Genomic DNA, 24001 nt, shown 5'->3' with positions numbered 1-24001 from the left:
GGGCATAGAGGGAGGAGCCAGTGCACACCCATAGTAAAAGTTCTTTTTAGGTGCCCTATCTCCTGCGGAGCCCGTCTATACCTCATGGTCCTTACGGAGTCCCCAGCATCCTCTAGGACGTAAGAGAAATTAGGAAACGTCCTAGATGGAATTCCACCGCAGAAAATGTTCTGCTCTCACACCAAGAGACGTATTTCTTCCAAATACGATGGTAACGCTTAGACGTTACCTCCTTCCTGGATTGGATCATAATCGGGATAACCTCGTTAGGGATCCCTCTCCTGGCTAGAATCAGCCGTTCAACTTCCATGCCGTCAAACGTAGCTGCAGTAAGTCCTGATAGATGAGCGGGCCCCGTTGCAGAAGATCCTCGGGAAGAGGAAGAGGCCATGGATCTTTGAGGAGCATCTCCAGAAGGTCCACGTACCAAGCCCTTCTTGGCCAATCCAGAGCAATAAGAATTGCTTGAACCTTTTCCCTTTTTATTCTCTTTAGAATTTTTGGGATCAGAGGAAGTGGAGGAAACACATACACCCTCTGATAGACCCATGGAGTCATCAGGGCGTCAACCGCCACTACCTGTAGGTCTCTCGACCTGGAACAATACCGCTTGAGCTTCTTGTTGAGATGAGAGGCCATCATGTTGATCTATGGATATCCCCATAGACTTGTTAAGCACCTGAACACTTCCGGGTGAAGGCCCCACTCCCCCGGGTGCAGGTCAAGTCTGCTGAGGAAGTCTGCTTCCCAGTTGTCTACTCCCGGAATGAAGACCACTGACAACGCCACAGCGTTTCTCTCTGCCTAGAGGAGAATTCTTGACACCTCTGACATTGCTGCTCTGCTTTTTGTTCCATCCTGTCAGTTTATGTACGTTACTGCCGTCACATTGTCCAACTGGACTTGAACAGCCTGATCTTGAAGAAGATGTGAGGCCTTCAGAAGGGCATTGTATATGGCCCTGAGTTCCAGAAGGTTGATTGGAAGGAAGATTTCCTGACTTGACCATCTTCCTTGAAACTGCACCCCCTGAGTGACTGATACCCCAACCTCTGAGGCTTGCATCTGTGGTTAACAGAATCCAATTCTGAATTCCGAACCTCCAACCCTCGATGAGGGAGATCCTGGCTTTTGGTGACAGACGGATCCTCTGGTGCATGTAAATATGCGATACGGACCATTTGTCCAACAGATCGAGTTGGAAGGGTCTTGCATGAAACCTTCCATATTGAAGAGCCTCGTAAGAGGCCACCATTTTCCCCAGAAGGCGAATACATAGATGCACCGATATCTGGGTTGGCTTCAGGACATCCCAAGCCATCAACTGGATCACTAATGCCTTTTCCAATGGAAGGAACACCTTCTGCGACTCCGTATCCAGTATCATTCCCAGGAATGGGAGCCTCCGTGTTGGCTCTAGGTGAGATTTCGGAAGGTTCAGAATCCACCCATGATCCTGGAAAAGTTTGGTTGAGAGAACAATGCTGTCCAGCAGTCTTTCCCGGGACGGTGCTTTTATAAGGAGATCGTCTAGGTACGGAATTATGTTCACTCCTTGTTTGCGGAGTAGAAACATCATCTCTGCCATCACCTTGGTTAACACCCTCGGTGCCGTGGAGAGACCAAATGGCAGGGCCTGGAACTAGTAGTGACAGTCCTGCAGCGCAAACCATAGGTAAGCCTTGTGAGGCGGCCAGATCGGAATGTGAAAGTACGCATCCTTGATATCCAGAAACACTAGGAATTCCCCCTCGTCCAGACCTGAGATCACCACTCTCAGAGACTCCATCTTGAATTTGAACACTCGTAAGTACGGGTTCAACGACTTGAGGTTCAAAATTGGTCTTACCGAACCGTCCGGTTTCGGTACTACAAACAATTTGGAATAGTACCCCTTGTTTAGCTGAAGAGGTGGAACTGGAACAATGACGTGAGTCTGTACCAGTTTTTGGATGGCATGTTGTAAAGTTATACTTGCCTCTTGTAAAACTGGCAAGCCTGATTTGAAGAATCTGTGAGGTGGGAGCTCTTGGAACTCCAGTCTGTAGCCCTGGGAAATAAGATTTATGACCCAGGGATCCCGGCATGCATCTGACCAGATTTGACTGAAGAATTGTAGGCGAGCTCCCACCTGACAGACTACCAGGCATTGCGGTCCACCGTCATGCTGAAGTCTTTGAGGAAGCAGAGCCTGAGCTCTGTTCCTGAGCACCTGCTGTTGCTGGTTTGCATGGTTTACCTCTTGCGCCGCTGCAGGACGTAGAAGCACCTTTGGTCTTGCCCTTGAACTTGGCCGTCCGAAAGGACTGTAACTTAGAAGCTGAATAAGTCTTCTTGGTTTGGGGGGCTGCGGAAAGAAGATAAGTAGACTTACCTGCAGTAGCTGTGGAGATCCATTTGTCTAATTCATCTCCGAACAAGGCCTCTCCTGTGAATGGTAGGCCTTCCACACCTTTCCTGGAATCCATGTCAACAGTCCACTGGCGTAGCCACAAGCCTCTGTGTGCCGACACTGCCATAGCAGTGGTGCGTGTGTTAAGCACGCCTATTTTCTTTAAGGCTTCCACCATAAAGTTTGCAGAGTCCTGTATATGCTGCAGGAGTAAGACAACATCCCCCTAGATAAGGAATCTAACCCCTCAATTAGGTCACCTGACCATTTTGCAATGGCTTTAGTGATCCACACCCATGCAATAGTGGGTCTTTGGGCCACCCCAGCAGCTGTGTACAATGATTTGAGTGTAGTCTCAATTTTACGATCAGCCATGTCTTTCAGGGAGGCTGCACCAGGAACAGGCAATACAATTTTACGTGACAGCCTAGAGACTGATGCGTCCATTATTGGTGGATTTTCCCATTTTTTCCTATCCTCCAGAGGAAAAGGAAAAGATGAGAGCAACCTTTTAGGGATCTGAAATTTCTTATCAGGATTAACGCATGGTTCTTCAAACAGGGTATTCAATTCCTTTGACGCAGGAAAAGTGACTGAGGACTTCTTTTTTACATTAAAAAAGATTCCACACACTCCTCTGACACCTTATCAGGAATATGCAGAACATCTCTTATAGCCTCTATAAGAACCTCTAGTCCCTGTGACAGAGCTGCATCCCCCCCTCTGAGTCCACCTCCCCCTCCTCCATGTCTGACCTGTCAGCATCAGGGTCAGACTGTAGGATATGGGCCAGAGATCGCTTTTGCATACAAATGGGAGGGGATTGAGACGCTGTCCTGGGGACTGAGTCTCTGTTCATAAACTCATCCACAGACTGTTTTAAGTATTGCGTCTCTTTCTCATTGCGGGACAATTTTGTAGAAAGAGTTGAGATCATTCCCTTAAGAGAATTAACCCATTCCGGTTCAGCCCCGCCAGTCTGTGAACCCTGAGTACCCGGTAGTGAGACCCCTGGTAAAGAGGAACACTCTGCGGTACAAGACACACACTCTTTGCCTGACATAATGTAATGTGACAGCACACAGAGGAAAGGTTAAGCACAATTAACCCACAAAGAGACCGTCAGGGAGACACAGAGATGTTTGGAGCCAGCCCCCACCGCGCCCTTATCGCTTATGCCAAGCTTAGCCGGGTCGCAGACTAAGTACCCTGATAGGGGACTTAGTACACTAATAATCGCTCCCCCCCTGCTATGACCCCCTGGTACCGCTGAGGTAATTTGGAGTCACACTGGAGGAGCTGCGCGTCCCTGTCAGTCAGCATCTGTGTCCACTACAGAGGGAAAATGGCGCTGGTGAGCTGCTGGATCCTCTCATAGTGAAGCCCCGCCCCTTCAATTGCATGCAGTCTTCTCACTTTTTTTATACTGGCTAAGGAATCTGGTGCTTAAAATGGAGAAAACCATTTTAAGGTTGTTGTGCCAGAATGGGTACTGTGTACAGTGTACGGGGACGCAGTTGTGTACTGTGTTCGGAGATGCATTCCTCCCCGTTTAGAAGTCGTGCATCTCCGTACCCTCATTCCGACATAATGGCCGGCGCCCCGCTAGCCGGGACGCCAGCTCAGTACTCACCACTCTTCATTCTTCTGGCTCTGTAAGGGGTTGCGGCGTGCTGCGGGAATGTACGCTCGCTGTGATGGGCTTGCGAATAGGTCCCTCAGGAGCTCAGTGTCCTGTCAGCGGGGAATGGGACCATTAACCCTTCAAGAGGTTGGGCCGTTCCCCCCCTAAGTCTCATGAAGCAGGCAGACTGGTGCCATCCAGCCCTGCCTGAAAATAACAAACATATAAAATAAATGCAGAAAACTCTTCAGGAGCTTCTTTCAGCGTGACCGGCTCCTCTGGGCACATTTTCTAAACTGGTAGGAGGGGCATAGAGGGAGAAGCCAGCACACACTATCAAATTCTCAAAGTGCCCATGGCTCCTAGTGGACCTGTCTATACCCCATGGTATTAATTGGACCCCAGTATCCTCTAGGACGTAAGAGAAGTTGAAATAAAATACATGCCACATTTTATGGCCTCCTGAGATCACTGTCATGGTACTGAACTGGGTGGAATCTCTGTTCCATCTGGTGCATTATCCAAACAAGGATGCATGTTCTGTACTGTACATGTTCTTGTCACTACACACAGCATGTTTTCACACTGTTTTCTGTACTGTAGAGAGCAAAAAACCTATTGCCTGCTAGCATTTTTGGCCTGATTCAGTGTAGTACAGTAATGCTGCTGCAACAGTGGGTGCAAATACATTCATATCTGTCACATGCAGGTTACATATTGGCTGGTTTTCCACGCAGCCAATAATAACCTTTTCACACAGAGGTTTTTATCCGGTAATCTGCCAGGTCAAATCGGGTCGTTTTCTGTGTGAAAGGTTCAGCCTTGATCAAATATCCCAGGACTTGGTTCATGGTTTTTACCAGGGTCGAAGACGCGGCAAATTTGACCCTGGTTGACCCTTTCACACAGGAAAAATACCCAGGTTAATCTGCAAATTACCAGATAGAACTGCTTCCCCTGGTAAATTGCTTTTCTGTGTTAAAGGGGGGTCTGGCTGAGACGGCTGAAACCGGTAAAACGACCACCTGGCACCAATCTTGCCTACTTTTGAAAAAGCATTTCAGGGAGATATGAAAGTAACACCTATCAGCGTGGACGCGCACTGCTACATATGAGAGGTGTGTCATAAAAATGACTTACATCCAAACGTAAATGAGCCCCAAAGTTAGTAAGATCTACTTGTTGAAGAAAAGACACTGATATTTTTCAGGATTTGTTTGTATATTGTGTTTTACAAGAGGATCCATATACTGTAAGTGGCAACGAGAAACCTTATTTAAAATGCATGTAGCCATAGGGATCATTGTGCCTTATAACCAATGCAGGGAAATGGCACTGATGATCCCGTTTGAATGTATTTATCTCTGATTTATCTTTTTGACCAAGAATGTAACAGCTACATAATGGGGATAAGATACAATCAGGGAGATTGCTGGTCTATTCAGGGAGTGAGGGAGATTGCTACTATTTCAGGGAGTCTCCTGCAGGATGCAGGAGGGTAGGCAACTACTGTATGTCTGGCACTCAAATGCAGGGTAAAAGCTGTGATTTAGGGAGTTTTATGTGCGAAAGCAGTATTAATTATGGACTGCTTTATTTTTGCAATGAAATTTACAGTAAATTCGAGCTTGGACACACCCCACCCAAATCTAAAAGTCTCTGCACATTTTGCATCTGTCCCACCTGCAGTGCCACATGTTTTTTTCCAAGATATAAAGTTACTTGCTATTTTTTGCTTTACTCCCTCCTCAGGATCAGGACAGTCGTCTCACTGAATAAATGAATAAAGCTCACATTACAAGCACTGATTTCTCAGAAACAATATGTAAAGTACAGTATGTCACGAGGTATTTTAAGAATCAAATTTTAAACTGTCTTCCTTCCATGAATATCATTACTGAACAATACAATTCACAGTATGCAAAGGACTCCTTCAAAAGCATATGTTACATTGGCCCTCATTCCGAGTTGTTCGCTCGGTATTTTTCATCGCATCGCAATGAAAATCCGCTTAGTACGCATGCGCAATATTCGCACTGCGACTGCGCCAAGTAACTTTGCTATGTAGAAAGTAATTTTACTCACGGCTTTTTCATCGCTCCGGCGATCGTAATGTGATTGACAGGAAATGGGTGTTACTGGGCGGAAACACGGCGTTTCAGGGGCGTGTGGCTGAAAACGCTACCGTTTCCGGAAAAAACGCAGGAGTGGCCGGAGAAACGGTGGGAGTGCCTGGGCGAACGCTGGGTGTGTTTGTGACGTCAAACAGGAACGACAAGCACTGAACTGATCGCACAGGCAGAGTAAGTCTGAAGCTACTCTGAAACTGCTAAGTAGTTAGTAATCGCAATATTGCGAATACATCGGTCGCAATTTTAAGAAGCTAAGATTCACTCCCAGTAGGCGGCGGCTTAGCGTGTGTAACTCTGCTAAATTCGCCTTGCGACCGATCAACTCGGAATGAGGGCCATTGTTCTTTAATTCACTGCTCCTGCAGCACCATTAATGATTTTTTAGAGACCTCTAGTGGTCAAACTGCTAACTTCCGAAGGCCTTTTTGCCATTCGGATTGCAGGTTTATAAATTACTTTCCATTTATGTCCTGCTCTTTGCTTAGTGTAAAGCCTCAGCAACAAGGAGATTCTACTGGGCGTGTCTTTAAGAAGCATATGCAATTTCTGCGTATGTGGTGTGTCAGTGACGTGTAGTGGGTGTTGCATTCGCAAAACTGCGATATTTTGTGTTACAAACACCACTCATTTGCAATAGATTTTCTAAGTAGCTGAAGGGTCACTTTGAACATGTTAAACATGAACACATTGCAATGCACGTTTCCAGTACAAAAAATTCTTATGTGAAGGTGTGTATGTGAATGTTTTTGTCTCCAGAACATAGTATGCTCAATGGGGGTCATTCCGAGTTGATCGTAGCTGTGCTAAATTTAGCACAGCTACGATCATTTACACTGACAAGCGTGGGGACGCCAAGCACAGGGCTAGTCCGCCCCGCATGTCAGTGCCGCCCCCTCCCCTGCAGATGTGCAAAGGCATCGCACAGCGATGATACCTTTGCACTTCAAGAGTAGCTCCCGGCCAGCGCAGCTTTAGCGTGCTGGCTGGGAGCTACTCGTTGTTCCCCGGCCCGCAGCGGGTGCATTTGACGTCACGCAGCCGCCACAGACCACCCCCCCAACGGTCCGGCCATGCCTGCGTTGGCCGGACTGCGCCCCCTAAACGGCGGCTTAATGCCGCCATCCAGCCCCCTCCCACCCAGCAACCGCCTCTGCCTCAGAGGCAATCGCTAGGCAATGACGACTGCCATGCGCTGGCGCACTGCGGCTCCGGCGCATGCGCAGTTCCGACCCGATCACTGCGCTGCGAGAAACTGCAGCGAGCGATTGGGTCGGAATGACCCCCAATATACGGTGTGTGTGTTTTTGGCACAACAATGTTTTCAATCTTTTTCCTTGGGGCCTGCAATATATATCTAGGTATGCCCCTGGACCTGCTCATTGTAGTGTGGTACAAAATGAACTGGAGGGCATTTTAATATCATATAATATGAACTGGGGCACTGTAATGAGGCACAATATGAATGGGGTGTACTATATATCATAATGTGAATGTGCAGCATAATGTGTACTGGCAGCTCTGAAATGTGACATAGGGTGAACTTAAGCACTACTTAGGGACCTAATTCAGATCTGATCGCAGCTGAAAATTTGTTAGCTAATGGGCAAAACCATGTGCACTGCAGGGAGGGCAGAAGTAACATGTGCAGAGAGAGTTAGATTTAGGTGGGTTATTTTGTTTCTGTGCATGGTAAATACTGGCTGCTTTATTTTTACACTGAAATTTAGATTTCAGTTTGAACACATCACACCCAAATCTAACTTTCTGTGCACGTTATATCTGCTACACCTGCAGTGCACATGGTTTTGCCCATTAGCTAACAAACTTGCTGCTGCGATCAGATCAGAATTAGGCCCAAGGGCACTACTATGGGGCATAACATTAAATAAGGCTCTACTATGGTTCAGAAAATGAACTAGGGCACTATTATAGGGCATAAAATTAACAACTGCAGCAGAGAAGTGTCTCTCTAGAAGCATTGGGACAGGGCCCCTTCAAAATGTTGCTATGGGGCCCACAAAGTTCTGGCTACGCCCCTGATTGGGGGCTTGGCTTGGTAAATGCAGATGTTAGTGATTGTAATCACAAACTATTTGCGTATGTTTGCAGATGCGATTGGTGCTGAATTAGGCCCACTTGACCAACCCGCAGGTCTCAGTGTCCCACGGGCGGGTGAACGATGTGGTCAGTTGGCGAAACCTTTGATCACCCACTGCTCTGCAAATCAGCGAGTGATCCCTGAATAGATGCGGTATGCACGGCATCTATACAGTACAGGGAGGTGAGCCAGGGGATGCCCAGCCGCTCAGGGAGCGCTGGGCATGCCCCCAAAATGGAAGAAAATGGGTCTTTGACGAGAGGCCACTCCCACTCGACAGAACCCATGCCCTCCCATCTGAGACTACAACCTTTTCCCGGGTGACGTGCGCCTATGGCGCTCGAGGGACCCTATTCATGGGACAGAAAAGTTGGAAGGTATGCTCTATTGCAGAAATAGTGGTAGTATTACTATAGTGTAGCATTGATAATTGTGGTTGTATTGCTACAGTGCAGGATTGGTGATGGTATTGCTGTAGTTTGGGGTTGGTGGTGGTATACTAAAGTGTAGAGTTGGTTGTGGTGGTACTACTGCAGTATGGTATTGTTGTGGTGGTGGTATTGCTGTAGTGCAGGGATTACTGTGTAGTGCAATGTTGATGGTGGTATTATTGTAGGTCAGGACTGGTGGTGCAATGCTGTAGTGCAGGTAGTACTGTTGCAGCGTAGGGTTGGTAGTATTGGCATTTTGTAGTGTGTGATTGCGGTGGCAGTATCACTATAGTGCAGGATTGGTAGTAGTAGTGGTATTGCTGTAGGGTAGGGTTTGTACTTGTATTGCTGTAGTGTGAGCTTGTTTGTGGTGGTATTGGATTGATGGTGGCATTGCTATAGTGCATGCTTAGCGGTGGTGGTATTGTAACATCTGGAATTGCTTTTATATGTGGGTTGGTATAGCTGATAGCTGTAATGTGGAAAGTTAACAGGATTTTTCTATAGTGTCAAGTTATTGTTTATTGATGTAATTTGATGGAAAGGGAGGTAGTGCTGATATATGGTAGGGCTACGGGGTAGTCGTATAGTGTGATGGGGCTAGGAGGTAGGGATGTTACATGGTAGGGCTGCCAAACAGTTGTATAGTGGGATGGGGATAAGAGGTAGTCGTGTAACATGCTAGGGCTAGTGGTATAATGTAATGGGCCTGGGAGCTAGTACTGTTTGTAACATGGTAGGGCTAAGGCTAGTGGTATAGTGTAATGGGGCTGGGAGGTAGTGCTGTAACATGGTAGGGCTAAGGCTAGCAGTATAGTGTAATGGGGCTTGGACGTAGTGCTGTAACATGGTAGGGCTAGGGCTAGTTGTATACTGTAATGGGGCTGGGAGGTAGTTGTTTAACATGGTAGGGCTAGGACTAGTGGTATAGTGTAATGGGGCTGGGAAGTAGTGCTGTAACACAGTAGGGCTGGCGGTAGTGGTACAGTGTGATGGGGCTGGGATGTAGTGCTGTTACATGAGCCGGCCCCGGGCATAGACAAACTAGGCAAATGCCTAGGGCATTTGGAATGCCTATGGGCACAAGCAGCTTCTGCTGATTAAAATTATATGCAGCATGCTTATATTCTGTGTGTAACTGCGGCTGTATCTGCATATAAAATGCTACATTCCTGGAAATCACTGTAACGTAGCATTACGTATGCAGATACAGCCGCAGTCTCACACAGATTATAGGCATGCCGCATATCATTTTAATCAGCAGAAGCTGCTTCTGCATCCTAGCAGAGCTGGCCTACCGCTGCCAGCTGACTCATGCCAGGCATGTCCTGCTGCATGGTGTATTGAGGCAAGATGTATGAGGACACATCTGTATTCAAGCAAAGGCAGAGGTCACAGTGTTAGCGGCCGTGTGAGTGCTGTGTGAGGGTGGGTCGGTTGTACAATAGTGTTCGACATATGTGTAAGGGCATTATGTGTGTCATGTATAAGTGCATTAATAATGTTCAGAATATGTGTAAGGGGCACTATGTGTGTCATTATGTGTACAAGGGCATTAATAACGTGTGGTATATGTGTAAGGGACATTATGTGTGTCATTATGTGCATAAGGGCATTAATAATGTGCGAAATATGTGTAAGGGACATTATATGTATAAGGGGATTAATAAAGGTTGGCATAATGTGTAAGGCGCATTATGTTTATAAGGACATTAATAAGGTGTCTCATATGTGTAAGGGGCATTACTATGTGGTATTATGTGTATTAAGGCATTACTTATGTGTGACATGGGTGTGGATCATAGGGTCGACCACACTTGGGTCGACAGTAAGTAGGTCAACATGGTTTTGAGATAGACATCGTCTCTAGGTCGACCTGTACAAGGTCGACCTGGCAAAAGGTCGACATGAGTTTTAAAAAAAAATGGTGTAGTTTCTCCGTAGAGTGACCAGGAACCCCATGTAGTGTAATGTGTGCCTCACTCCGCTCCCGCTGTGCTCAGCACAGGTTACCATTCCCAATTGTAGCCATGTGGTTTGTAAACCATGAAAAATTTCAAAGAATTAAAAAAAAAACAAAACCTCATGTCGACCTTCTGTCATGTCGACCCAGAACATGTCAGCCTAGAGACCATGTCGACCTACTTACTGTCAACCAATAGTGGTTGACATAGATCGACAATGTCTAAGTGTGGTCGACCTAGAGACCGGATACTGTGTGGCATTATGTGCACAAGGTGCTCCACTGTGTGGCATAACATATAAAAGGTCACTACTGTGTGGTCTTATATGAATAAAGAGAAATATGGTGTGGTGTAATGTGAATAAAGAGCATTATAGTGTGGTGTAATGTGAATAAGTGGCACTACTGTGAGGAGTAATGTATATAAGGTAAACTGATACTACTGTGTGATATAACCTGAATAAGGGGCACTATCGCACGATGAAATGTGAATAAAGTTGCACTACTGTGTGGCAAAATTTTAATTGGGGGTACTATTGCGTGGCCATGCCCCTTCCCAGCAAGAACACGCCCCATTTTGGGCTGTGCGCCGAATATGCGTACTATTCCTATTTAAAATATAGGGGTAGGAGCACCAGAATGAGGACTGCTATGGGTGAGGGTGATGGTGCTGGGAAGCGGAAATAGTGGTGGTGCTAGGGGGCACCAACCAAAATCTTGCCCAGGGCATCATATTGATTAGGGCCGGCTCTGGGTAGGGGTGGTATTCATGTGACCGCCGGTCAGCTGACCGACAGTCACATGACCTCCTCCGTGAGCCCGACGGCTCACTATCCCGATGGTCGGCATGCCGACCAACAGGGACTATTTCCACTCGTGGGTGTCCACGACACCCATAGAGTGGGAATAGAACCCGTGGCGACCGCAGGTCGCCAGCGAGCCCGCAAGGGGCTTGCTGCACTCGCCCCTCCCCGCCGGGATCCCGGCGTCGGTATGCTGCCGGGATCCCGGCGTCGGTAAGGTGACCGGCGGTCAGGAGACCGCCGGTCACCAGTACTACACCCCTGGGTAGGGCTAGTGGTATAGTGTAGTGGATCTGAGAGGTAATGCTGTAACATGGTAGGGATAGGAGTAGTAGTATAGTGTAGTGGGGCTGGGGATAATGATGTAGGAACTTTTTCAGAGTCAGACACACCTGGAATTGCAATATCAGATTGCAAATACAGTACATTCACATTTTTTTGGCCAATTCAGCGTCAGTCACATCTTCAAATATCTAACTGCAACTCCTTCCCCTTGGCTGTAACTCTCTACCCTTATCACACTAGGTGAGATTGCATGGTTTCAGTGTGCATTTGCGAGATGGAAAAAATAACAGTACACAATGCAATAGCCTTACAGTTAATGACCATATACTGTAGAGCAGTCGACAAGTACACAAGTGGCGAAGCAGGCGCAAATAGGAACACTTTAGAAACATTTGTTCAGGCTTTCCCATCTCCAACTAATGAAGCATTCTTTATTTTGTGTAAAACAAGGGTGTGCTGTAGTATAAAATAATTTTTAAAACACTATTGCACCAGTTTTAGGAGTTTGGCATAAAAGTATTTTCTCTGTGACCAATCTCATGTAATCATTATCAAGTTTACACTTTCACCAGATTCAAATAACGTGCAGCTTTGTGTTTGAGACTTTTCAATGGCCCCTTTAGTCGCACTTTGTCACTATTTGTCCACACCATGATCTTACAGTACTTTGACTGCAACTGCACACCCACTGCAATTGTACGCATTCTCAATTCCTGCCTCGGTCTCAGCCACTAATCACAGTTCCAAGTCTTAAAAATTTTTGCAGATTGACAAAATCTGTGCACATGCAATGTAAAAAATCGTAAATCTCATTTAAGACTGACTCTGAATAAGGACTGTAATGTGGGGGAACTGGGTTGTATAACTGTAATATAGAGGTACTTGGGGTAGTGATATAATATGTGGGGAAGTATTACTGTAATGTGTGGGAGGCGTTTTGTTTAAAGTATTACTGTAATGTGGAGTAGGGGCGTCACTGTCCCTGATTACACCCGGTGTGACTGCCGCAAAATGGGGGCGTAGCCTCGTGGAAGGGGCATATCTAAGCGGGGGGCATGGCCTCATGGGCCATTTTCGGCATTCACGGGGTTCGGACAATACAGGCTGCCCCCGGGGTTGCTATTTCTGCAGTGTCGGCTGACAAGGTGACAGAAGCCAGGCACTGTACTTAATGTTAAAGTGCAGCACCCTGCTCCTGTCACTCAGCAGGAGCCATCATTTTGGTGTCACCCCTTGGCGCATGACACCCGGGTGCGGCCCACACACCCTCATGAAGCCACTGATGTGGAGTGGTATTGCTGTAATATGTGTGTGTTTTGGGGGGTGTTGATACTTTGTGTGCATGTCATTTTGATTGCAATGGGGCTCTTATAATGTACTGTAACGTACTTGCTAGGACCGGCACTGCAGGATTTCCTGCATGAGATCCCTGCTATTATTATTATTATTATTATTATTATTGTCATTATGACTTATTTTGTTATTATGCAAGTGGCGGGGGGCTGGGCAAAACTCACTGGGTGGGGGATGAGGTTGGCGGTCTACAGACTTCGGGACTGCAGCTCAGCTTTATAAAGAAAGTACAGTTTACATTAGAGATGAGCGGGTTCGGTTTCTCTGAATCCGAACCCGCCAGAACTTCATGTTTTTTTTCACGGGTCCGAGCGACTCGGATCTTCCCGCCTTGCTCGGTTAACCCGAGCGCGCCCGAACGTCATCATGACGCTGTCGGATTCTCGCGAGGCTCGGATTCTATCGCGAGACTCGGATTCTATATAAGGAGCCCGCGTCGCCGCCATTTTCACACGTGCACTGAGATTGATAGGGAGAGGACGTGGCTGGCGTCCTCTCCGTTTAGAATTAGAATAGATTAGAGAGACACTTGATTTACTAATTTTGGGGAGCATTAGGAGTACTCAGTAGTGTACAGTGCAGAGTTTTGCTGATAGTGACCAGTGACCACCACTTTTATTTATAATCCGGTCTCTGCCTGAAAAAAGCGATACACAGCACACAGTGACTCAGTCACATACCATATCTGTGTGCACTGCTCAGGCCAGTGTGCTGCATCATCTATTATCTATATATAATATTATATATATCTGTCTGACTGCTCAGCTCACACAGCTTATAATTGTGGGGGAGACTGGGGAGCACTACTGCAGTGCCAGTTATAGGTTATAGCAGGAGCCAGGAGTACATAATATATTATATAGTGAGTGACCACCAGACACACAGTGCAGTTTATTTAATATATCCGTTCTCTGCCTGAAAAAAGCGATACACACAGTGACTCAGTCAGTCACATACCATATCTGTGTGCACTGCTCAGGCTCAGGCCAGTGTGCTGCATCATCTATATATATATATATTATATATCTGTCTGACTGCTCAGCTCACACAGCTTATAATTGTGGGGGAGACTGGGGAGCACTACTGCAGTGCCAGTTATAGGTTATAGCAGGAGCCAGGAGTACATAATATCATATTAAAATTAAACAGTGCACACTTTTGCTGCAGGAGTGCCACTGCCAGTGTGACTAGTGACCAGTGACCTGACCACCAGTATATAATATTAGTAGTATACTATCTCTTTATCAACCAGTCTATATTAGCAGCAGACACAGTACAGTGCGGTAGTTCACGGCTGTGGCTACCTCTGTGTCGGCACTCGGCAGCCCGTCCATAATTGTATATACCACCTAACCGTGGTTTTTTTTTCTTTCTTTATACATACATACTAGTTACGAGTATACTATCTCTTTATCAACCAGTCTATATATTAGCAGCAGACACAGTACAGTGCGGTAGTTCACGGCTGTGGCTACCTCTGTGTCGGCACTCGGCAGCCCGTCCATAATTGTATATACCACCTAACCGTGGTTTTTTTTTCTTTCTTTATACATACATACTAGTTACGAGTATACTATCTCTTTATCAACCAGTCTATATATTAGCAGCAGACACAGTACAGTGCGGTAGTTCACGGCTGTGGCTACCTCTGTGTCGGCACTCGGCAGCCCGTCCATAATTGTATATACCACCTAACCGTGGTTTTTTTTTCTTTCTTTATACATACATACTAGTTACGAGTATACTATCTCTTTATCAACCAGTCTATATATTAGCAGCAGACACAGTACAGTGCGGTAGTTCACGGCTGTGGCTACCTCTGTGTCGGCACTCGGCAGCCCGTCCATAATTGTATATACCACCTAACCGTGGTTTTTTTTTCTTTCTTTATACATACATACTAGTTACGAGTATACTATCTCTTTATCAACCAGTCTATATATTAGCAGCAGACACAGTACAGTGCGGTAGTTCACGGCTGTGGCTACCTCTGTGTCGGCACTCGGCAACCCGTCCATAATTGTATATACCACCTAACCGTGGTTTTTTTTTCTTTCTTTATACATACATACTAGTTACGAGTATACTATCTCTTTATCAACCAGTCTATATATTAGCAGCAGACACAGTACAGTGCGGTAGTTCACGGCTGTGGCTACCTCTGTGTCGGCACTCGGCAGCCCGTCCATAATTGTATATACCACCTAACCGTGGTTTTTTTTTCTTTCTTTATACATACATACTAGTTACGAGTATACTATCTCTTTATCAACCAGTCTATATATTAGCAGCAGACACAGTACAGTGCGGTAGTTCACGGCTGTGGCTACCTCTGTGTCGGCACTCGGCAGCCCGTCCATAATTGTATATACCACCTAACCGTGGTTTTTTTTTCTTTCTTTATACATACATACTAGTTACGAGTATACTATCTCTTTATCAACCAGTCTATATATTAGCAGCAGACACAGTACAGTGCGGTAGTTCACGGCTGTGGCTACCTCTGTGTCGGCACTCGGCAGCCCGTCCATAATTGTATATACCACCTAACCGTGGTTTTTTTTTCTTTCTTTATACATACATACTAGTTACGAGTATACTATCTCTTTATCAACCAGTCTATATATTAGCAGCAGACACAGTACAGTGCGGTAGTTCACGGCTGTGGCTACCTCTGTGTCGGCACTCGGCAGCCCGTCCATAATTGTATATACCACCTAACCGTGGTTTTTTTTTCTTTCTTTATACATACATACTAGTTACGAGTATACTATCTCTTTATCAACCAGTCTATATATTAGCAGCAGACACAGTACAGTGCGGTAGTTCACGGCTGTGGCTACCTCTGTGTCGGCACTCGGCAGCCCGTCCATAATTGTATATACCACCTAACCGTGGTTTTTTTTTCTTTCTTTATACATACATACTAGTTACGAGTATACTATCTCTTTATCAACCAGTCTATATATTAGCAGCAGACACAGTACAGTGCGGTAGTTCACGGCTGTGGCTACCTCTGTGTCGGCACTCGGCAGCCCGTCCATAATTGTATATACCACCTAACCGTGGTTTTTTTTTCTTTCTTTATACATACATACTAGTTACGAGTATACTATCTCTTTATCAACCAGTCTATATATTAGCAGCAGACACAGTACAGTGCGGTAGTTCACGGCTGTGGCTACCTCTGTGTCGGCACTCGGCAGCTCGTCCATAATTGTATATACCACCTAACCGTGGTTTTTTTTTCTTTCTTTATACATACATACTAGTTACGAGTATACTATCTCTTTATCAACCAGTCTATATATTAGCAGCAGACACAGTACAGTGCGGTAGTTCACGGCTGTGGCTACCTCTGTGTCGGCACTCGGCAGCCCGTCCATAATTGTATATACCACCTAACCGTGGTTTTTTTTCCTTTCTTTATACATACATACTAGTTACGAGTATACTATCTCTTTATCAACCAGTCTATATATTAGCAGCAGACACAGTACAGTGCGGTAGTTCACGGCTGTGGCTACCTCTGTGTCGGCACTCGGCAGCCCGTCCATAATTGTATATACCACCTAACCGTGGTTTTTTTTTCTTTCTTTATACATACATACTAGTTACGAGTATACTATCTCTTTATCAACCAGTCTATATATTAGCAGCAGACACAGTACAGTGCGGTAGTTCACGGCTGTGGCTACCTCTGTGTCGGCACTCGGCAGCCCGTCCATAATTGTATATACCACCTAACCGTGGTTTTTTTTTCTTTCTTTATACATACATACTAGTTACGAGTATACTATCTCTTTATCAACCAGTCTATATATTAGCAGCAGACACAGTACAGTGCGGTAGTTCACGGCTGTGGCTACCTCTGTGTCGGCACTCGGCAGCCCGTCCATAATTGTATATACCACCTAACCGTGGTTTTTTTTTCTTTCTTTATACATACATACTAGTTACGAGTATACTATCTCTTTATCAACCAGTCTATATATTAGCAGCAGACACAGTACAGTGCGGTAGTTCACGGCTGTGGCTACCTCTGTGTCGGCACTCGGCAGCCCGTCCATAATTGTATATACCACCTAACCGTGGTTTTTTTTTCTTTCTTTATACATACATACTAGTTACGAGTATACTATCTCTTTATCAACCAGTCTATATATTAGCAGCAGACACAGTACAGTGCGGTAGTTCACGGCTGTGGCTACCTCTGTGTCGGCACTCGGCAGCTCGTCCATAATTGTATATACCACCTAACCGTGGTTTTTTTTTCTTTCTTTATACATACATACTAGTTACGAGTATACTATCTCTTTATCAACCAGTCTATATATTAGCAGCAGACACAGTACAGTGCGGTAGTTCACGGCTGTGGCTACCTCTGTGTCGGCACTCGGCAGCCCGTCCATAATTGTATATACCACCTAACCGTGGTTTTTTTTCCTTTCTTTATACATACATACTAGTTACGAGTATACTATCTCTTTATCAACCAGTCTATATATTAGCAGCAGACACAGTACAGTGCGGTAGTTCACGGCTGTGGCTACCTCTGTGTCGGCACTCGGCAGCCCGTCCATAATTGTATACTAGTATCCAATCCATCCATCTCCATTGTTTACCTGAGGTGCCTTTTAGTTGTGCCTATTAAAATATGGAGAACAAAAATGTTGAGGTTCCAAAATTAGGGAAAGATCAAGATCCACTTCCACCTCGTGCTGAAGCTGCTGCCACTAGTCATGGCCGAGACGATGAAATGCCAGCAACGTCGTCTGCCAAGGCCGATGCCCAATGGCATAGTACAGAGCATGTCAAAACCAAAACACCAAATATCAGTAAAAAAAGGACTCCAAAACCTAAAATAAAATTGTCGGAGGAGAAGCGTAAACTTGCCAATATGCCATTTACCACACGGAGTGGCAAGGAACGGCTGAGGCCCTGGCCTATGTTCATGGCTAGTGGTTCAGCTTCACATGAGGATGGAAGCACTCAGCCTCTCGCTAGAAAACTGAAAAGACTCAAGCTGGCAAAAGCACCGCAAAGAACTGTGCGTTCTTTGAAATCCCAAATCCACAAGGAGAGTCCAATTGTGTCGGTTGCGATGCCTGACCTTCCCAACACTGGACGTGAAGAGCATGCGCCTTCCACCATTTGCACGCCCCCTGCAAGTGCTGGAAGGAGCACCCGCAGTCCAGTTCCTGATAGTCAGATTGAAGATGTCAGTGTTGAAGTACACCAGGATGAGGAGGATATGGGTGTTGCTGGCGCTGGGGAGGAAATTGACCAGGAGGATTCTGATGGTGAGGTGGTTTGTTTAAGTCAGGCACCCGGGGAGACACCTGTTGTCCGTGGGAGGAATATGGCCGTTGACATGCCAGGTGAAAATACCAAAAAAATCAGCTCTTCGGTGTGGAGGTATTTCACCAGAAATGCGGACAACAGGTGTCAAGCCGTGTGTTCCCTTTGTCAAGCTGTAATAAGTAGGGGTAAGGACGTTAACCACCTCGGAACATCCTCCCTTATACGTCACCTGCAGCGCATTCATAATAAGTCAGTGACAAGTTCAAAAACTTTGGGTGACAGCGGAAGCAGTCCACTGACCAGTAAATCCCTTCCTCTTGTAACCAAGCTCACGCGAACCACCCCACCAACTCCCTCAGTGTCAATTTCCTCCTTCCCCAGGAATGCCAATAGTCCTGCAGGCCATGTCACTGGCAAGTCTGACGAGTCCTCTCCTGCCTGGGATTCCTCCGATGCATCCTTGCGTGTAACGCCTACTGCTGCTGGCGCTGCTGTTGTTGCCGCTGGGAGTCGATGGTCATCCCAGAGGGGAAGTCGTAAGCCCACTTGTACTACTTCCAGTAAGCAATTGACTGTTCAACAGTCCTTTGCGAGGAAGATGAAATATCACAGCAGTCATCCTACTGCAAAGCGGATAACTGAGTCCTTGACAACTATGTTGGTGTTAGACGTGCGTCCGGTATCCGCCGTTAGTTCACAGGGAACTAGACAATTTATTGAGGCAGTGTGCCCCCGTTACCAAATACCATCTAGGTTCCACTTCTCTAGGCAGGCGATACCGAGAATGTACACGGACGTCAGAAAAAGACTCACCAGTCTCCTAAAAAATGCAGTTGTACCCAATGTCCACTTAACCACGGACATGTGGACAAGTGGAGCAGGGCAGGGTCAGGACTATATGACTGTGACAGCCCACTGGGTAGATGTATGGACTCCCGCCGCAAGAACAGCAGCGGCGGCACCAGTAGCAGCATCTCGCAAACGCCAACTCTTTCCTAGGCAGGCTACGCTTTGTATCACCGCTTTCCAGAATACGCACACAGCTGAAAACCTCTTACGGCAACTGAGGAAGATCATCGCGGAATGGCTTACCCCAATTGGACTCTCCTGTGGATTTGTGGCATCGGACAACGCCAGCAATATTGTGTGTGCATTAAATATGGGCAAATTCCAGCACGTCCCATGTTTTGCACATACCTTGAATTTGGTGGTGCAGAATTTTTTAAAAAACGACAGGGGCGTGCAAGAGATGCTGTCGGTGGCCAGAAAAATTGCGGGACACTTTCGGCGTACAGGCACCACGTACAGAAGACTGGAGCACCACCAAAAACTACTGAACCTGCCCTGCCATCATCTGAAGCAAGAAGTGGTAACGAGGTGGAATTCAACCCTCTATATGCTTCAGAGGTTGGAGGAGCAGCAAAAGGCCATTCAAGCCTATACAATTGAGCACGATATAGGAGATGGAATGCACCTGTCTCAAGTGCAGTGGAGAATGATTTCAACGTTGTGCAAGGTTCTGATGCCCTTTGAACTTGCCACACGTGAAGTCAGTTCAGACACTGCCAGCCTGAGTCAGGTCATTCCCCTCATCAGGCTTTTGCAGAAGAAGCTGGAGGCATTGAAGAAGGAGCTAAAAGGGAGCGATTCCGCTAGGCATGTGGGACTTGTGGATGCAGCCCTTAATTCGCTTAACAAGGATTCACGGGTGGTCAATCTGTTGAAATCAGAGCACTACATTTTGGCCACCGTGCTCGATCCTAGATTTAAAGCCTACCTTGGATCTCTCTTTCCGGCAGACACAGGTCTGCTGGGGTTGAAAGACCTGCTGGTGACAAAATTGTCAAGTCAAGCGGAACGCGACCTGTCAACATCTCCTCCTTCACATTCTCCCGCAAATGGGGGTGCGAGGAAAAGGCTCAGAATTCCGAGCCCACCCGCTGGCGGTGATGCAGGGCAGTCTGGAGCGACTGCTGATGCTGACATCTGGTCCGGACTGAAGGACCTGACAACGATTACGGACATGTCGTCTACTGTCACTGCATATGATTCTCTCAACATTGATAGAATGGTGGAGGATTATATGAGTGACCGCATCCAAGTAGGCACGTCACACAGTCCGTACTTATACTGGCAGGAAAAAGAGGCAATTTGGAGGCCCTTGCACAAACTGGCTTTATTCTACCTAAGTTGCCCTCCCACAAGTGTGTACTCCGAAAGAGTGTTTAGTGCCGCCGCTCACCTTGTCAGCAATCGGCGTACGAGGTTACATCCAGAAAATGTGGAGAAGATGATGTTCATTAAAATGAATTATAATCAATTCCTCCGCGGAGACATTGACCAGCAGCAATTGCCTCCACAAAGTACACAGGGAGCTGAGATGGTGGATTCCAGTGGGGACGAATTGATAATCTGTGAGGAGGGGGATGTACACGGTGATATATCGGAGGGTGAAGATGAGGTGGACATCTTGCCTCTGTAGAGCCAGTTTGTGCAAGGAGAGATTAATTGCTTCTTTTTTGGGGGGGGTCCAAACCAACCCGTCATATCAGTCACAGTCGTGTGGCAGACCCTGTCACTGAAATGATGGGTTGGTTAAAGTGTGCATGTCCTGTTTTGTTTATACAACATAAGGGTGGGTGGGAGGGCCCAAGGACAATTCCATCTTGCACCTCTTTTTTCTTTTCTTTTTCTTTGCATCATGTGCTGATTGGGGAGGGTTTTTTTGGAAGGGACAACCTGCGTGACACTGCAGTGCCACTCCTAGATGGGCCCGGTGTTTGTGTCGGCCACTAGGGTCGCTAATCTTACACACACAGTCAGCTACCTCATTGCGCCTCTTTTTTTCTTTGCGTCATGTGCTGTTTGGGGAGGGTTTTTTGGAAGGGACATCCTGCGTGACACTGCAGTGCCACTCCTAGATGGGCCCGGTGTTTGTGTCGGCCACTAGGGTCGCTAATCTTACTCACACAGCTACCTCATTGCGCCTCTTTTTTTCTTTGCGTCATGTGCTGTTTGGGGAGGGTTTTTTGGAAGGGACATCCTGCGTGACACTGCAGTGCCACTCCTAGATGGGCCCGGTGTTTGTGTCGGCCACTAGGGTCGCTATTCTTACTCACACAGCTACCTCATTGCGCCTCTTTTTTTCTTTGCGTCATGTGCTGTTTGGGGAGGGTTTTTTGGAAGGGACATCCTGCGTGACACTGCAGTGCCACTCCTAGATGGGCCCGGTGTTTGTGTCGGCCACTAGGGTCGCTAATCTTACTCACACAGCTACCTCATTGCGCCTCTTTTTTTCTTTGCGTCATGTGCTGTTTGGGGAGGGTTTTTTGGAAGGGCCATCCTGCGTGACACTGCAGTGCCACTCCTAGATGGGCCCGGTGTTTGTGTCGGCCACTAGGGTCGCTAATCTTACTCACACAGCTACCTCATTGCGCCTCTTTTTTTCTTTGCGTCATGTGCTGTTTGGGGAGGGTTTTTTGGAAGGGCCATGCTGCGTGACACTGCAGTGCCACTCCTAGATGGGCCCGGTGTTTGTGTCGGCCACTAGGGTCGCTAATCTTACTCACACAGCTACCTCATTGCGCCTCTTTTTTTCTTTGCGTCATGTGCTGTTTGGGGAGGGTTGTTTGGAAGGGACATCCTGCGTGACACTGCAGTGCCACTCCTAGATGGGCCCGGTGTTTGTGTCGGCCACTAGGGTCGCTTATCTTACTCACACAGCGACCTCGGTGCAAATTTTAGGACTAAAAATAATATTGTGAGGTGTGAGGTATTCAGAATAGACTGAAAATGAGTGTAAATTATGGTTTTTGAGGTTAATAATACTTTGGGATCAAAATGACCCCCAAATTCTATGATTTAAGCTGTTTTTTAGTGTTTTTTGAAAAAAACACCCGAATCCAAAACACACCCGAATCCGACAAAAAAAATTCGGTGAGGTTTTGCCAAAACGCGGTCGAACCCAAAACACGGCCGCGGAACCGAACCCAAAACCAAAACACAAAACCCGAAAAATTTCAGGCGCTCATCTCTAGTTTACATACGTAGTACAGAGTTTGCAATGTGTTAGATGGGTAGTGTTTGGGGATGGCCCAACACCGTCTAGGTGGACAACAGCTACAATGTGACACCTGCATTCTTGTTACTCTCAATTCTGGGTGAATGCACCATGCATGTCTGTGACTCAATTGTTGGTGTATTTTACCTCCCCTCTGGCAAACTGTCGCACATGGGGCAACTTTCAGAGTATTTTCCAGGGCCACTTTAAATTTCCAATATACCCCAGAATGGGATCGGTATGTTTTACCGGCAGACGGGTTGCCGGCTGTAAGTATACTGACAGCAGCATCCCATCTGTCAGAATTCTCGCTGCGCTCGCCACGCTCTGGGCCCCGTGGCTCACTTTGCTCTCAACAGGTTATTTTCCCATTCAGTTGGTGTCATGGACCTGAGTCAGGATTCTGGCGTCGGTCTCCTGAACTCCAGGATCTCGACAGCCGCTATTTTAACTGCATCCCCTCCAGAATATATATCATGATAATAATGATATGGAATTTGTCTGAAATCGTTTAAACCTTTGATTGATAATTATTGTTACCTCTCTCATCTTTTCTATTCCCAGAGTAAAGATGTACGAGATAACAATCCACTCCTGCGATGAGGGCCACCGATCCATCTTTACTAGTACTATGTAGTTGAAGAGCATCAGATAGCCTATGTAAGCCATCTGTAGGAAGAGAAGCACAATAGTATTAGAAATCAGCACTGCAGAGGACAAGGAGAACAATATACCTAGGTTTGAATATAAATGAAAATTACAGAACCGCTACTTACCATCCAGGTTAGACATTACACTCTACCTGATCAATCTTAGAAAGATTCTAGGCCTGTGCAATACCGTACAATAAATATTCTAATGCTGCAGGAGACGCCTGTAGTAAATAGATGCCTCCTGCCAGCATCTGCAATCTGAGTAATGCGTCTAAATATACAGCTTTGTTTCGCGATCAAAACCATTGGTTGCCATGGTCACGGCCCTCGGCCAGTCTGCGCATACTGAAGCTTACTCAGACTGGCCGTCAGAACTCCTCTGCTGGATCCAGTAAGTCTGCATCCAACAACACAGACCCTGGGCTCGGCACCTTTTTTGTATGATGCTCCCGGTTGCTTCCCCCACTCCGCTTGAACCCATGAAATCAGTCCTGTGAGACAGTAATGCTAACCCATAACTGTGACTTCTACAGAAAATACTTCCATTACATCTTGCTAAGATATTATGAATGTAATAATTGAAAGACAACTTACAGTGTAGAACCAAAATTTAACAATTGGCGCATTGTAGAACTCATAGATTTTCCTCCCCAGTGGTATAAGCCGATGTCTTGGGTGCTCATCATCATCCTTCTTTCTAGATGTATCTCCATTGCCTCTGGCCAACATTGCCTATAAAAGGGAGAACATCTGTTATTTATAAGCTGCCACTGTAATTTATAGCGCAGCTACAGTAAGTAATTAAAGGAAGTGCCTCTGCTAAGCTCAGTGAAAAGATTTGAATTCAGACTGGGAGGTTTGAATACCCAATATTTTCATTAAATACTACATACATATACTGTA

At 46.4% G+C, this 24001-nt stretch overlaps 1 protein-coding gene across 3 annotated transcripts in view; it reads right to left on the bottom strand.

The window, feature by feature from the left end:
* TRPM3 (transient receptor potential cation channel subfamily M member 3) overlaps positions 1 to 24001 on the bottom strand; it is a 694734-nt gene that overhangs the window by 170407 nt on the left and 500326 nt on the right. For all 3 annotated transcript variants that reach the window (XM_063913891.1, XM_063913889.1, XM_063913890.1), the window contains 2 exons: positions 23693 to 23830; positions 22986 to 23114 (listed from right to left, as the gene is read on the bottom strand). In XM_063913891.1, the coding sequence (XP_063769961.1) occupies positions 22986 to 23114; positions 23693 to 23830 (267 nt within the window). The remainder of the gene's footprint in view (positions 1 to 22985; positions 23115 to 23692; positions 23831 to 24001) is intronic.

Source organism: Pseudophryne corroboree, chromosome 1, assembly GCF_028390025.1.
Source record: "Pseudophryne corroboree isolate aPseCor3 chromosome 1, aPseCor3.hap2, whole genome shotgun sequence".
NCBI classification, from domain to species: domain Eukaryota; kingdom Metazoa; phylum Chordata; class Amphibia; order Anura; family Myobatrachidae; genus Pseudophryne; species Pseudophryne corroboree.
This window is presented reverse-complemented; position numbering and strand designations above follow the sequence as displayed.